The sequence below is a fragment of the Vulpes lagopus genome, chromosome 2 (genome assembly GCF_018345385.1).
Source record: "Vulpes lagopus strain Blue_001 chromosome 2, ASM1834538v1, whole genome shotgun sequence".
Classification (NCBI taxonomy): domain Eukaryota; kingdom Metazoa; phylum Chordata; class Mammalia; order Carnivora; family Canidae; genus Vulpes; species Vulpes lagopus.
In genome coordinates this window covers 163954211-163969672 of record NC_054825.1, presented here as the reverse complement: position 1 = coordinate 163969672, position 15462 = coordinate 163954211, and the positions used below count along the sequence as shown (strand labels likewise).

Here is a 15462-nt window from a genome sequence, read left to right as displayed (position 1 = left end):
TGGAATAGGGAGGAGAGGGAGCGTGGGGGACGTGTGGTTGCCCACAGAAGTCTTAAGAATTTTGCAATCAGCCTCAGCAAGGAGGCCTGGGTAAGGGGAGGGGCCAGGAGGCGTAGCGAACCGACCCAGGAGTTCCGGGCACCCCTTGGCCGGCTCAGTCTCGGCGGAGGAGGGGGGCCTAAAAAGTGACGCCACGCCCCCACAAGGAGAGCTTGCATATTTATGAGGAAACGTCGAGCTCTTTGGAGGACCTGGCCGTCTAGAGGGACCAGAACGCCTTCTACTTACCGCGTTTCCGTTTCCGCTAGGATATTGGCGGTTGCTGAGCATCATGGCAACCGTGGTAAGTGGTGGCGTGGGGAGGCTGAGGAGGGAACCCGCACCTCTGAGTCTGAACGGGAAGGGTGCTGGGGGCCTGGGCCCCTGGGTCTGAGGGAGGAGAAGGCCTGGGGGCCCGGACCCCTGGGTCTGAGGGAGGGGGGGAGTGCTGGGGGCCCGGACCCCTGGGTCTGAGGGGAGGGGTGCTGGGGGCCCGGACCCGAGTCTGAGGGAGGAGAAGGCCTGGCGGCCCGGACCCCTAGGTCTGAGGGAGGAGGGAGGGTGCTGGGGGCCCGGACCCCTGGGTCTGGGGCCTTGGACCCCTGGGTCCGAGAGAGGAGGGTGCTGGGGCCCGGACTCCTCGGTCTGAGGGAGGAGGGGGCTGGGGCCCGGACTCCTGGGTCTGAGGGAGGAGTAAAGGGGTTGGTATCCTGGAATCAAGTAGATATTCAAGATCTCAGTAATCTGATCTGACTCAGTCATTTTATAGGAGCTCCAGCCTCCAATCCTCTGGGTGCAATTAGCAGCCAGTTCTGCAGTCTTTTGCCCTAAAGTGATGAGGGTTGTAGTAACTTAGGCTTCAAGCCATTCAAGGAGTCTTGGGTTACTGATGGCATGAGTGGCACCTGAGTACAGGAGGACGCTCAGGTGGACATCCGTCCAGAGTGTGAAGTTGCTTAGCCTTGAGTCACAAGAGTGTTGAGAACTTGGAGGGTGTCCGTGGGCAAGGGGACACGGCTGGGGGTCCAGAGGCTGGGGATCTTGCAATGAGATTGTTTTGGCCATTTTCATATTTCAGCCCCTTGTACTCAGTGTGGATGCTCAGTAGGTTAACTCTTGAATGTTGGAATGAATGAATGCATGAGCTCACTAAAGGAGAGATCAGGCACACCGGTCCTGGCACTTGCTTAAGAAACATCTGAATGAAGAGGGGATATGGCCTTAACTTGGGGTTGAACTGGACTTCCGGCTACCTTGGTTCCCATAGTGACCCGGGTGGGGGGGTTTGGGGGAGGAGTGGGGCGGTAGTTACTGGTAGGTGTGGAATTTGAGTCTGTGGCTGCTGTCATGGCAAAGAGGGTGGATAGGGGAGCAGAAGCAGAAGAGGAAAGGTAATGGCCACATTCCTAAGACCCAGTTCTCATGGACATGAATAAAGCATTGGAAGCTTGAGGGGACAGTGGGTGCTGAGTTTTAAAATGACCTCTGCTGGGGCACCTGGGCAGCTCATCGGTTATGTATCTGCCTTCGCCTCAGGTCGTGATCTCAGCTCTGGGATGAAGCCCTGCCTACTGGCTCTCTGCTCAGTGGGGAGCCTGCTTTTCCCACTCCTATTCCCTCTGCTTGTGTGCTCAAGTGCAAGCACGCGCGCACTTTCTCTGTCAATCTTAATAAAATAAAATGGCCTCTGCTACCATGGGGTCAGTGAGTAGCACAGCATAGGAGAGGCTTCTGGTGCAAAGGAAGGCCTTGTAGGAGGCAGGTCTGTTTGTGTGGGATTGCTAAGGGTTAAGATTTCTGGATCCATGGCCATTTATTGCCACAAGTAGGGTCTGGTAGGATGTGTCATGATATGTGAGGGTGAGTTCTGAGTCTTTTTTTTTTTTTAAGGTTTAATGGGAGAGGGATCCCTGGGTGGCGCAGCGGTTTGGCACCTGAGACCCGGGATCGAATCCCACGTCAGGCTCCCGGTGCATGGAGCCTGCTTCTCCCTCTGCCTGTGTCGCTGCCTCTCTCTCTCTCTGTGACTATCATGAATAAATAAATAAATAATCTTTAAAAAAAAAAAAAGATTTAATGGGAGAGAGAGAGAGAGAGTGAAGCGGGGGTGGGAGGTGGGAGGGAAGAAGCAGAGTCCCCTCTGAGCAGGAAGCCTGATGCAGGGTTTGATCCCAGGACCTGAGGATCATGACTTGAGCCAAAGGCAGACACTTAACCCACTGAGCCACACAGACACCCCTGTTCTGATTCTTCTGCTAGTGTTTGGGGCCAGTGTCTGTTGGTCTTGGTTCCAGCCTTCTATGAGGAGAGGGTAGGTGGGAGGGAAGCTTGTGACCATGTGGCGGCCATGGTCTAAGCTCCAGAGACTGGAGGCTTCCAGTGGGTTGGATGTCTACATCTCCTCTCCTGGTAGAAGAGAGACCTGTGGTTGGGGGCAGGTGGCCAAGGGACTGGGTCAGCAGGCTGGCTTCTTAGGCTTTCCTTTCCTTACTAGAAAGTGTGAGGGGCGCTTGGTTAAGTCACTGGAGCAGGTGACTCTTAATCTTGGGGTCCTGAGTTCGAGCCCCATGTTGGGTATAGAGGTTACTTAAATAAATAAAACTTAGAAAAGAAAGAAATCATCAGATACTCCAGTGCCAGCAAACAATACAGCCTAGGACCCACCACCCAGATTTTTTTTTAATTTTTTAAAAAATATTTTATTTATTTATTCATGAGAGACACAGAGAGAGAGAGAGGCAGAGACACAGGCAGAGGGAGAAGCAGGCTCCATGCAGGGAGCCCGATGTGGGACTTGATCCTGGGACTCCAAGATCAGGCCCTGGGCCACAGGCAGGCGCTGAACCGCTGAGCCACCCAGGGATCCCCACACCACCCAGATTTTTAACAGCCTTAGTGAGATATAATTCACATACCATACAATTTGCCCATGTATTTATTTATTGTAAAGATTTTATTTATTTGTTCATGAGAGACAGGCAGAGACCTAGGCAGAAGGAGAAGCAGGCTGCCTGCAGGGAGCCCAGTGCAGGACTCAATCCCAGGACCCCAGGATCAGGACTTGAGCCAAAGGCAGATGCTCAATCACTGAGCCACCCAGCCACCCTACAATTTACCCATTTAAAGTGTATAGTTCAACAGTTTTTAGTATGTTCACAATTGTACACTAACACCTCCAGGACATCTTTATCCTCCTGAGAGGGAAACCCTGTAGCTCTTGGCCATCATCCCCCAGTCCTCTCAGACCCCGTGGCCCTAGGTCACCACCAATGTACTTCTAGTCTATGAATTCACTTATCCTGCATGTTTCATATAAGTGAAATCATGCCATATGTGATCTTAAGTGTCTGGCTTCTTTCACTTTGTATGTTTTCAAGGTTCATCCACACTACAGCATATGTTGGAACTTTCTTTTTATGGCTGAACAATATTCCAAGTGTTTACACACCACGGTTGGTTTATCCATTCATTCATTGATGGACATTTTGGGTTTTCCCACCTTCTGGCTCTTGTGAATAATGCCACTGTGAACACTTGTGTGAATCTTTTGGGGATTCTCGAACTGTCCTGGGGGTACTTACTCGTCTCTCTCCCCTATATGAGAAGAGATGGTGGCTGGCTCCTTTTTTCAGAGAGCTGAGAACACCAGAGGGCTCAGTACCTGCTTGTTATATCAGCTCAACACTTCAGTACATCATTCATCCAAACCCTAACATTGAACCCCAAGTGAACAAGCAAGATGTGGGCTGTGCCCTTCATGGGACTCACATCCACCAGAGCCAATAATACTGAACCGATAGTCTCCCTTCTAAATGTGAGATTACACAGGGAGATTGGGCTCCCAAGGGAGACCTTTTGTTCTGTCCAGACCTCCAGAGACCCTGGAAGGAGTCAGGCCGGGGCAGTGGTTGGGGGGCCTCCCTTCGTGAGCGTCACTAGATCTGATTCAGTGAGGGAAGTGAGGAGAGCAGGCTGGACTCTGGGACATGGGTGTGCAAGGGCCTAGTGACAGATTCAGGCAGTGCGGTACAAGGGGGCTGGGCAATCAGGGTCCAGTTTGCTGCTCTGCATTGGTGTTTGTCCTTCCAGTCATGGGAGTGGGGAGAGCTGCTTCCTTCAGAAATAATTTCTGGGCTCCAAATAATGTGCTAGGCCCTGGGGACAGTGCTGTGAACGAGACAGACACGGTCCTTGTCTTTCTGGGACACTGTTGACTGGGGTCAACCAACCAGCGTTAGTGGTGACAAGCAAGAAGGGTGGGAGTGACAGTTGTTTGGGCTATTGGCCTGCCTGTGGGGAAAAAGAATGGAAAGGACTGCCTCTAGGGATGTGGGCAGGAGGGACAGAGGAGTTGGTGAAAACTGGGATCATAAGGGCTTTTCTGATATGTCTTCCTCTAACCCCAGACAGCCACAACCAAGGTCCCAGAGATCCGAGATGTGACAAGAATTGAGCGTATTGGTGAGTGAGCAGGGCCTAGAGCCTGCCTGCACCCCACAGAGCCAACCAGCCCAGGGGCCATCGCATCCCCCTCTCTGATGGGGGGAGATAGGGCTGAGTGCCAGAGTGGGCTCAGATGGCACATGGAGGACCTTGCTAGGCTGCAACCTGGGATGCAACCCTGGCCGCACTTCTGCTGGCTTGGCTACCCCGGTTAGGCTCCTGGGTGTCCTAGCATTTTGCTTGGAAATCATAAAAGTATCTGCTTGCTGAGTGCCTGCTGGGCTTGGCCTAGAACTGAATGTCCCATGCCCTCAGCGCACACTGGCATTAGCTCCATGAGGGCAGGGACCAGGTCTGGCCTGTTTCTGGCTGTGTCCCTAGCAGGGGCCCCAGCAGAGCAGATGCTCAACAGATAACCAGCAAATGCATGAGTTCATGTCCTGCCAGGTTCTCACAGCCATCCCAGCAGATGTGCATTGTAACTGCTCTCCTGTATTTTATTTAATGGAAGAAACTTTGACTCAGAGCAGTCAAGCCACTGGTCCTGGCTCAATGTGCAGAGTAGGCCATAAATCTAGGAGTACGAAGTTGGGGTGTAGTGGGCCAACAGAGTGCAGCCTCCGCAAAGAGCTTTACCTGCATGGAAAAGGAAACTATACTCCTTTGTGCACATTTGTTCACTCTGCCTATAAGGGAGGCCCAGAAGTAAAGAGGCTAGCAACGTGGGTTCTGGAGGCCCAGTGCTGGGGACCACTTCTGCTGCAAGAGGCTAGTTGCTCTCTGCCCTGGAGTCCTTATCTACAAAATGGAGCAAAGGTGTTCACCTCATCAGTATTGATACAAGATTCCATCAGGTCATTGATAAACCCTCAGCATGCAAGGGCCAACACGGTTTCAGCTATCAAAAGACCCAGTAGACACCAGCAACTCCCAGTACCAGCCCTCAGGGTGCTTAAAATCTAGTGCTGGGGTCAGCGAATCTTTTCTCAAAGGGCCAGATGGTAAATCTCTTCTGTAGAAAAAACATCAGTTCTCCCATTGCAGTGTGAAAGCAGCCACAGGCAGTAAGTAAGTTAGAGGATGTGGCTGTGTTCCAATAAAGCTTTATTTACAAAAACAAGCGACTGAGCCACAGGCTATCATTTGCCCAGCCCTAGTCCATTGTGAAACAATGAAATCCCACGTCTTTACCTCTCGCTGGGCTGTGTGGTCTTCTCTCGCTGGGCTGTGTGGTCTTGGGCAAGGAGCCTGACCTCTCTGGGCTCCCTTCTCGAATTTGTGTTGATGAGGGCCTGAGGAGGTTTTTGAACCCCAGAAGCACTCCTGGGTGGTAATAGCTGGGACTCCTGTTTCTCAGGGTTACGTGGCACAAAATAAGAATCTGTGGGGCCACTTAGGCTATAAACATAAAGTGTTTGTGATTGTTAGTGGTCACGGTTAGATCCTGATCTGATGTGGTTAACCAGATCTGGGTGATTCTGGTCCCCTCTGCAGTATCCTAAGGGCAGCTCCAGCTTATTGAGCATTTACCCCCACTAGCTATTCTCCCAGTAACGTAGAGACATGGACCCCCCCTCCCTCATTTGACCAAGGAGGAAGCCAGGGCTGAGAGAAGCTGCCCCTTTCCTCAGGCCACACATTATCACAAGCTGGCTGGTAAACGTGTCTTCTGGTTCTTCCTCCCCCACCCCCTCTCCCCCGTCCCCCCACAGGTGCGCACTCCCACATCCGGGGACTGGGACTGGATGATGCCTTGGAGCCACGGCAGGTAGAACTGAGGGCAGTGGGCTGGGAAGGCTGATCCATGGATGTACAGGGTTCCCAGGGTCCCTGGGCATGTTAGGATCTCCCAGACCTTTGGCTACTTATCTATAAAATTTAGCCATATGTAGAGTTTTATTAGTCCTAAAAATTTGGGGTGGAAAAGGCTTTTTTTGCTTTTCCCAGGTCCTAACCAGCATCGTGCCCTTTCATCTCACTAGTCTGGAGGTGGTAGAAATGGGGGTGGCAGTCCAGTAGGAAGTCACATGGTGTGCTCTCACCTCCCACTCTACAGGCTTCCCAGGGCATGGTGGGGCAGCTGGCAGCCCGGCGGGCAGCTGGTGTTGTGCTGGAGATGATCCGGGAAGGGAAGATCGCCGGGCGGGCCGTGCTCATCGCTGGCCAGCCGGGCACTGGGAAGACGGCTATTGCCATGGGTAAGAGGCCTCTCAGGGAAGAAGCTCTTCTGGTCCCTGCCAGATAATCCTTTCTGTGTAAATCAAGGTTGGGTTCGGCCACATTCAACAGACAGCCCAAAATGGCAGAGACTTAAATGCTTCATTCTGCTGCGACACTATGGGACATTAACATGACATGAGGGAGCAGGGAGGGATGTGATGGCAATTGTCAGGAGAGACTTCCCAGAGAAGTCAGGCCCTCAGCTAAGACTTGCAGGGTGTCTGGGAGTCTTCTGGACACCCAATATGGGACGGGGCTATCCAGGCAAGAGTGTGGCACATGTCTGGAAAGGGGACCAGGAAGAATTTCCACCTCTTACTGGTCAGAAGGGTCCAGTGACTTCCTGTCTGTGAGACTTGACGTGGTGCTTAGAGTGACTGCAAGGTCAGTCCCGGTGTCTGCCGGCCAGCCCCAGGCCAGACAGAAGACCTGTCCCTGGGCTGGTTACAGGTCATGTGATGGGTTCATGGTTGAGCACCAGTGCATGCCTGCCACCCCCAGATCGCTTCTCTGCAGGTGCGGTCCCACACCAGCACTTGTTCTGTTGTGGTCCTCGTTATACAGAGAGACAAACAGACAAGACTTCTTAGGATCACATGGTGCTAAGCGGTAGAACCGGGATTCGAACCTAGGTGGTCTGGCTCTAGAGCCACCACCCTTAACTACTCTTTCAGTCCTCTTTTGGCCTTGATTCCTGCTCATTACCCCCAAGCCTAAAAGGCTAAACAACTTCTAGAGCACTGGCGAGGTTATAGGGTCATGAAATTAACCTTCTGGTCAGCATGGGGTTCGAGTCCAGGTCTTCTATGTAGCCCACCATCCCTGGCTTTCTCCATGTCTCCCTGTCTGCCCCCAACACTATGTGTATTTCACCTACGCTACTTCCAGAGGAGGGAGAAGAGCTGGTTTGACACAGAGTAGGTGTTAGGGACGTGGTGCCAGGCTGTCCCCACTTACCCAGACCACCTCTTCCTCAGGCATGGCACAGGCCCTGGGCCCTGACACCCCGTTCACAGCCATCGCAGGCAGTGAGATCTTCTCGCTGGAGATGAGTAAGACAGAGGCACTGACCCAGGCCTTCCGGCGCTCTATTGGCGTTCGAATCAAGTAAGCACAGGACCCGGTGTGGGGGATGGAGTTAGCATGCAGTGGCCTTGGGATGACCCCTGCCTGCCGTGTCCGGCTTGTCCCATGCCTAAGGGCTCATGGGAGTTAGCCATTTGCAAGGGCCTGGGCCTCGGGCTCTCTGCTCACACCTGTTTTCCGCTTAGGGAGGAGACTGAGATCATTGAAGGGGAAGTGGTGGAGATCCAGATTGACCGTCCAGCCACAGGGACGGTGAGTCTGCTGCTGAGCCTGGGCCACCTCCGGGGCTGGAGGATGGGGTGCCAGAACCCAAGGGATGTTGGATGTTTGAGCTGCAGGTCAGAGCCCTCTACTGCGTACTGTGGGGGTCATTGACAGTTTATCCACATTTTTTTTTAAAGATTTTTTTTATTTATTCATGAGAGACATAGAGAGAGAGAGGCAGAGACACAGGCAGAGGGAGAAGCATGCTCCATGCAGGGAGCCCAATGTGGAATTCGATCCCGGGTCTCCAGGATCATGCCCTGGGCTGAAGGTGGCGCTAAACCACTGAGCCACCCAGGTGCCCCAGTTTATCCACTTGTGAGTGACACCCTGAGTCGTTAAAAGCAAGTGGTGTCATGACAGAGAAGGTCTGGAAGTTCCTCACACTTAAATTTTTTTTTTTAACTTTTTTTTTTTTTTTTTTAATTTTTATTTACTTATGATAGTCACAGAGAGAGAGAGAGAGAGAGGCAGAGACACAGGCAGAGGGAGAAGCAGGCTCCATGCACCAGGAGCCCTATGTGGGATTCGATCCCGGGTCTCCAGGATCACGCCCTGGGCCAAAGGCAGGCGCCAAACCGCTGCGCCACCCAGGGATCCCTTTTTTTTAACTTTTATTTATTTAAATCATCTCTGCCTACAACATGCGGGGCTCGAACTCATGACCCCAAGATCAAGAGTTGCATGCTGTTCTCACTGAGCCAGCCAGGTGTCCCTCTCACAGTTCGTTCTTTCTTTCTTTTTTAAAATTTATCTTAAATAATTTAAATTCAATTTGCCAACATGTCATGTAAACACCTAGTGTTCAGCTCACAGTTAATGGTTAGGCTTAAGAACCTGTTCTGTGAGATTTTATGCAGCTTAGCCCTAAAAGGTGTATCCTATCCAGCTTACATGGTCATGGTGATTTGCTCCTTTTTTTTTTTTTTCAGCTAAGAATTTTAACTTTTTTTTTTTTTTTTTTAGATTTATTTATTCATGAGAGACACACAGAGAGAGGCAGAGACATAGGGAGAGGGAGAAGCAGGCTCCTCACAGGGAACCTGATGCGGTACTCGATCCCAGGACCCTGGGATCACGACCTGAGCCAAAGGCAGATGCTCAACCACCGAGCCACCCAAATGCCCCAACATTTTTGTTGTAAATTGCAACAGATGTAAAGGAGCACGTAAAATAAGCGAATGGTCTAGTAAGTTATTATAAAACAAATCTCCTTAGAACTGCCACCAAGATAAGAAATTAGAACTTTGAAGAAAAAAAAAAAGAACTTTGCCAGTTCCCATCCCTACCTCATTGCTCTTTCTACAACACCCCACATCCTCACAAGGGTGGCTGCCCTTGCCTGTTGTCACTTCTTGGGTGTCATTGGTTTTCTCACCCAGCAATGCATTCCCATGCATTAGTCGAGATTGCCCATTTTTAAGATTTCTTTTTTCTTTTCTTTTCTTTTTTTTTTTTTTAATAGAGAGCATAAGTAGGGGCACAGGGAGAGGGAAAGGCAGATTTCCTGCTGAGCAGGGAACCAGACCTGGGGCTTGATCCCAGGACTCCGGGATCATGACCTGAGCCAAAGTCAGATGCTTAACCAAGTGAGCCACCCGGGTGCCTCTGATGTAAAGATTATGTAAATAAATCGATAAATCTTTAAAATATAATAAAATAAAAATGTAAAACCAAAACCATCTCTCTCTTCCTCCTGAATCCCAGCCCTTTTGTCCTGCCATCTTTCCCTACAAAAAGAACAGCTCACTAGAAATAAGAGACAGGTGGATGTGCTGGAAGACTGATGCAGACTCCATCCCAGGACCTGGGGATCATGACATGAGCCAAAGGCAGATAGATGCTCAACCACTGAGCCCCACCAGTGCCTCTCCCTCTCTCAAATAAATAAATAAATAAATAATTTTTTAAAAAGTTTATAGGATGTTAAGTTTTGACATATCCACAGTCCATTGCCCCCTTAAGCATCCCTATGTCATGCCCATTTCCAAGCTGTGTTGGGGAGACAATGGGCCCCCTCTGAACTCCTTGGCTGGCCTGTCACCCATCTCAGGGCTCTAAGGTCGGCAAGCTGACCCTCAAGACCACAGAGATGGAGACTATATACGACCTGGGCACCAAGATGATTGAGTCCCTGACTAAGGACAAGGTCCAGGCTGGGTGAGTGGCAGGGGGCCATGGTAGGTGGTCAGGGTGGAGGAATCTCAAGCCCTTTCATGTCCTCACTCCCACCCTCCTCCACATGCAGGGATGTGATTACCATTGACAAGGCCACGGGCAAGATCTCCAAGCTGGGCCGCTCCTTCACACGTGCTCGCGACTATGATGCCATGGGCTCCCAGGTGGGCCAGGGTTTTGGAGGTCCACTCACTCCAGGCACCAGGATGTTTGCATCTCCTCTATCACCCCCATGGCCCAGAGGGTCCGGATCCTCCAGTTGCCCCACTTCATGTCCCTTACTCCTGGTTCTTCCCTGTACCCACCAGGACAAGGAGGGCACTTCATCTTTGCAGTTTGCTCATGGTTTCTGAGGTCCTCCAGTAATCTCCGATCCTTCAGTGCTCTCGAGTGCCCTGGTGGTAACTTCCTCTTGGACCTGGGATTTCTGGATTCTCAGCTCTACCCCAGGAAGTCCAATCTCCCCCAACTCTCCACCCAGACAGCCCCTTTGGGCCCCCTTTCATGTTCTTCTTTACTCTTACCTCTCCCTCCCTGTCCCCTGGCCCCATAGACCAAGTTTGTGCAGTGTCCAGACGGAGAGCTCCAGAAACGCAAGGAGGTCGTACACACTGTGTCCCTGCATGAGATTGATGTCATCAACTCCCGCACCCAGGGCTTCCTGGCTCTCTTCTCAGGTGAGGCCCAGCAGGCTGGCTCTGTTCTTGGCACACACCGCTCCTCCTACCTCCAGTACAGCCCCCTGGTTCGTCCTACCCACAGTGTTGCCCTCATTCCCTCTTGGATAGTCCCAACGGGGGCTTGCATGTCCTACCCTCTCTTCTTCCTGGGTTCTTTGCCTTGGGTCTTCTTCTCTGGGACATTGCAGACCGAATGGGACACTCCTTCTGTCACTTCTCTGGGACACTCCTTCTGTCACTTTGCCACTCCAGTTTTGATCTCTCTTCCCTCTATCCCTGGTGTCCCGTCTTCGTCTCTCTCTGTCCACTCTCTGGCCCTCTGGCCCTGTCTCCTCTCTGACACTCCCTGTGTCACCCCCACCTGCCTCAGGTGACACAGGGGAGATCAAGTCAGAAGTCCGAGAGCAGATCAATGCCAAGGTGGCCGAGTGGCGTGAGGAGGGCAAGGCTGAGATCATCCCTGGCGTGAGTACCAGGGTGTGGCCAGGGCAGGCGGCTCATAGGGAGAGCAAATGGGAGGAAAGAGGCTTGGGTGGTAGGTTTGACACATTCCCCAATGGCTCCCAGGTGCTGTTTATCGACGAGGTCCACATGCTGGACATTGAGAGCTTCTCCTTCCTCAATCGGGCCCTGGAGAGTGACATGGCGCCTGTCCTCATCATGGCCACCAACCGAGGCATCACCCGGTGAGCCAGCTGCTGGCCTCCCCAGAGGTCTCTGGGAGAAACAGGGTGCTCCAGGTAGTGGGTATGGGCACAGGGTAAACAGGGAATGTTTGTTGAGTTCCCTGTCAGGAAGGGTATGGACTTAGCTGGTGTCACAAGGCTATCCATGTACGGAGGCCTAGACAAAGTTTGTCTTTTAGCTTCTCCCTAAAACAAAGCAGGCGGGTGCTCAGGGCGGTAGGCAGGCAGTTCTGCTCTATCAGGAAGTTGAGGATCATGTTCTTTCTGTATTTTAGTTCCTGTAGCCCTTGAGGCTCAAGTTCCCAAACTGTGTGCCAAGGCATGCCAGGATGCTGCCGAAAACACATGAGTGCTCTGGGATGTTCTGAGTTTCTTTTCTTTCTTTCCTTTTCTTTTCTTTTCTTTTTTTTCTTTTCTTTCTTTTTTTAATGATTTTATTTATTTATTCATGAGAGACACAAAGGCAGAGACACAGGCAGAGGGAGAAGCAGGCTCCATGCAGGGAGCCTGATGTGGGACTCGATCCTCAGACTCTAGGATTACGCCCTGAGCCGAAGGCAGATGCCAAACCGCTGAGCCACCTAGGCTCATGTTTTTGAGTTTCTTTTTTTTGTTTGTTTTTTTGTTGTTGTTGTTTTTGAGTTTCTGAGGGATGCACAGAGACAGATGTGTTGGACACTGCCTGCATCACTACAGTTAGGTCATTTAGCCCTAATGACCTTATAGAACAAAACTTAATATTGCTTTTGGCCTAAGAATGCCAGGGGAAAATTTTAGAGCCATGGAGCTCACCTGGTTCTGGGAATCTGTGCCCTAGGGTATTGCCAGCACCTCTCGTCCTGTTGTCCCAGCTGGTCTTCTTCTCTGCCTCATCTGTATTTTGGTGGACAGGGAGAAGGAAGTGGGTGGTAAACAGCTCCCCTGGGAGGCTGGGGCCTGGAGGGTGCACTTAGCACTTCCACCATCACCCACTGCCCAGCACCACCCTGGCTGCACTGGAAGCTGAAGAATGTCTTCTCCAGTGCTGTGGCCATGTGGCAGCTAAAACTGGTCGGTGGAGGGTGGCCATCATTACAGAGGACAAAGGTACAGATTTTCTGTGGCTTCTTTCCTGGGTGAACAGCTCTGACCCTTAAAAGAAGTTCAGGAGGTGGATATTGTCTCAGCCCCACATTACAGAGGAGGATAGCGAGGCCTGGTGACGTGCCTGAGGTTGCATGGAGAAGGTGTCAGAGCCAGAGTTGCCTCTCCTAACGAAGATAGGAAGGGGCCAGCTGAGGGCAAATATGTGGCAGCTGCACACGGGGCACATCCTGGGCCAGGGCACAAACCCAAGTCGCTCCTCTGTTATCTGCATAAAATGTATTCTTGAGTCTACGTACTCTCACTTAAATTGATTTGTAAGCCCCTCTCCCCTGCCCCCCCCCCCCCAATCAGTGCTGACAACACTCTGGTGCTCCTGTGTGACTGGGTGTGGACCCTCTAATCTAAGGTCCAGCAAGTTGGCGCCCTACCTGCTTTCTGGTTGCAGCTCACCTGCTGTACATGAGTGTCCTTTTCTTTTCTTGTCTTTTCTTTTTCTTTTTTTTTGGGGGGGGGGGTGTCCTTTTCATGCCTTGTTATCTGCTTTTTATTGATGATTTGGGATTTAAAAGGGCCCCCTAGTTGCCCAGGCACAAGGCGAGGATGGATGTGCCTTACAGAGAAAGTGTGTGTGTCAGATGAGCTTCGTTCCAGGCATAATGTAGAGTGCTGTCAGCCATGAGTTCAATGCGAGTGGGTCAGTAGTGTATGCTAAATAAGATGTCTTTAAACAGAAGCACGTAGAACCAGGTTATATATTGGTTGGTTGACAAAAATATTGTGACCAAAGGCTCACAAGAACCTACCACATACATCTCCGAGAAGCAGTGGTTCATCATTTGCTAGTGAGCGTCTGCCCCTCCCCCCCCCTTAATAGAATGTCACTACCACAAATTACAAGAATCCAGTCTCTCCTGGCACTGCCATGTGCCAGGGCCTGCTCTGGGCCAGGTGCAGCACGAATAGCACAGAATAGGACCATCACAGTCTCTTACCTGTGGAGCTCTATGTCAAGCAGAGGAGTGAGACCTTGACTCAGTAATCCTGGATATAGATACCTAGCTCAGACCAACCCAGTTTTCTGTGGGCGGGGGTGGTGACACAGCTGGGGGACAGCTGCACGGTTGGTGATGACAGTAGCCATGAGCTGAAGGTTAGGTGGTATTTGCCTAGTGAGTGGGCTGTGATGGAGAGGGTGGGTGGGGTATTTTAAGTAGAGGAAATGGAGAGCTGGGTTCTGGGAGCATCACCCTGACCACCCTCCCTTTCTCCTCCTCCCCAGGATCCGGGGTACCAGCTACCAGAGCCCCCATGGCATCCCCATCGACCTACTAGACCGACTGCTCATCGTCTCCACCTCTCCCTACAGTGAGAAGGACACAAAGCAGATCCTCCGCATCCGGTATGGGCAGGGCCGCCTGGGGTTCTGGGGCAGGACCAGGCTACGGGTCTGAGAAGCAGGGCTGGCACCCACCCTATTTGGCAAGTGGAGGCAGTGAGGTCTGAGGGGGTAGGTCTCTGGGCCTGCATGAGGTAGGGCTGGGCTGGGCTGGGCAACCAAGCAATGGCCTCAGATCTGGTGGTGGGCCAGTGGCTGACACTGGGGAAAGAGCCCTGGCTGGAGAGGGTTGGAAGCCCAGGTGACAGGTCCAGCCCATGCCTCAGTGGCCCTTCTTGCTTACCGTTCTGTGGTTCTGTGAACATAGACTCCACATGTCCCCCAGGACTTCCAATAGCGCCCAGGGGGAAGCGCCAGCCAGGGGTTTGCTGCAGTCAGAGCCCTGGCCCTGGCTGACCACACCCCACCCCACCCCACCCCACCCCACCTGCCCACAGGTGTGAAGAGGAAGACGTAGAAATGAGTGAGGACGCCTACACGGTGCTGACGCGCATCGGCCTGGAGACCTCATTACGCTACGCCATCCAGCTTATCACAGCTGCCAGCCTGGTGTGCCGGAAACGCAAGGTCAGCTAGCCCAGTAACCCCCGGGGCCCGCCCAAGTGAGTGACCTACTCCTCACTCCAAGGGCTTGGAGGGCGTTGTTGCATTTAGCCCCAGAACATAGGTTTTCAAAGGCTGGGAAGTTGGGTCTGCGGAGTTTATACCTGTATTTCCTCGCCTGACACATAGCAGGTGCTTCATAGATGTCTCTCATCTCAAAGTTAATGCCGTCAAGTCCATCTTACAGATGAAGAAACTAAGGACCGGAGGGGTTGGACCCTCAGCCGGGAGGTGGCTGATGCAGGATTCAGGCCCAAGCAGTCTGGCCCTGGGGTCTTTACCCTGACCCGCTGCACTGTGAGGGGCCCCACTGAGATCTGGCCTTTCCCTATCAGGGCACGGAAGTACAGGTAGATGACATCAAACGGGTCTACTCACTCTTTCTGGACGAGTCACGCTCCACGCAGTACATGAAGGAGTACCAGGATGCCTTTCTCTTCAACGAGCTCAGTGAGTGTCCCCTGCTGCACCTGTCCCCAGGGTCACCCACCCCAGGGGGGTAGGCCATATGTAGCCTGGGTATCTCAGGCCCTTCCCTCGAGACCACACTGACCACATGGCCCCCCCTTCCTTCTCCCCACAGAAGGTGAAACCATGGACACCTCCTGAGCTGATGTCACCTTCACCCCCCCCACGCCCTGTTTTCTACTAGAGTTCTGACGCTGTAACTTTGTATAAAATGGTTCTGAAACTGGACCCATTCTCTCTCTCTCTCTCTCTCTCTCTTTTTTTTTTTTTTTTTTTTTTTAGAGCTTGAGGGAATGGCAGGGGGAGGGCAGAG

At 52.1% G+C, this 15462-nt stretch overlaps 1 protein-coding gene across 1 annotated transcript; it reads left to right on the top strand.

Annotated features, from left to right (window-relative positions):
* The first annotated feature begins 8 nt into the window (after positions 1–8).
* RUVBL2 (RuvB like AAA ATPase 2) lies at positions 9–15377 on the top strand. The gene is made up of 15 exons (XM_041730441.1): positions 9–343; positions 4446–4500; positions 6195–6250; positions 6539–6680; positions 7680–7809; positions 7974–8040; positions 10106–10212; positions 10301–10394; positions 10784–10907; positions 11281–11375; positions 11478–11596; positions 13962–14081; positions 14516–14645; positions 15017–15131; positions 15265–15377. The coding sequence occupies exons 1-15, from the start codon at positions 332–334 to the stop codon at positions 15288–15290; spliced, it is 1392 nt and encodes a 463-aa protein (XP_041586375.1). The 5' UTR covers positions 9–331; the 3' UTR covers positions 15291–15377.
* Positions 15378–15462: the final 85 nt, after the last annotated feature.

Excerpts from the sequence above, each read along its gene's own strand:
- RUVBL2 (XM_041730441.1), top strand. Across the intron at positions 6,681-7,679 it reads GAAGACGGCTATTGCCATGG|GCATGGCACAGGCCCTGGGC; the intron begins GTAAGAGGCCTC and ends CCTCTTCCTCAG. Across the intron at positions 15,132-15,264 it reads CTTTCTCTTCAACGAGCTCA|AAGGTGAAACCATGGACACC; the intron begins GTGAGTGTCCCC and ends TTCTCCCCACAG.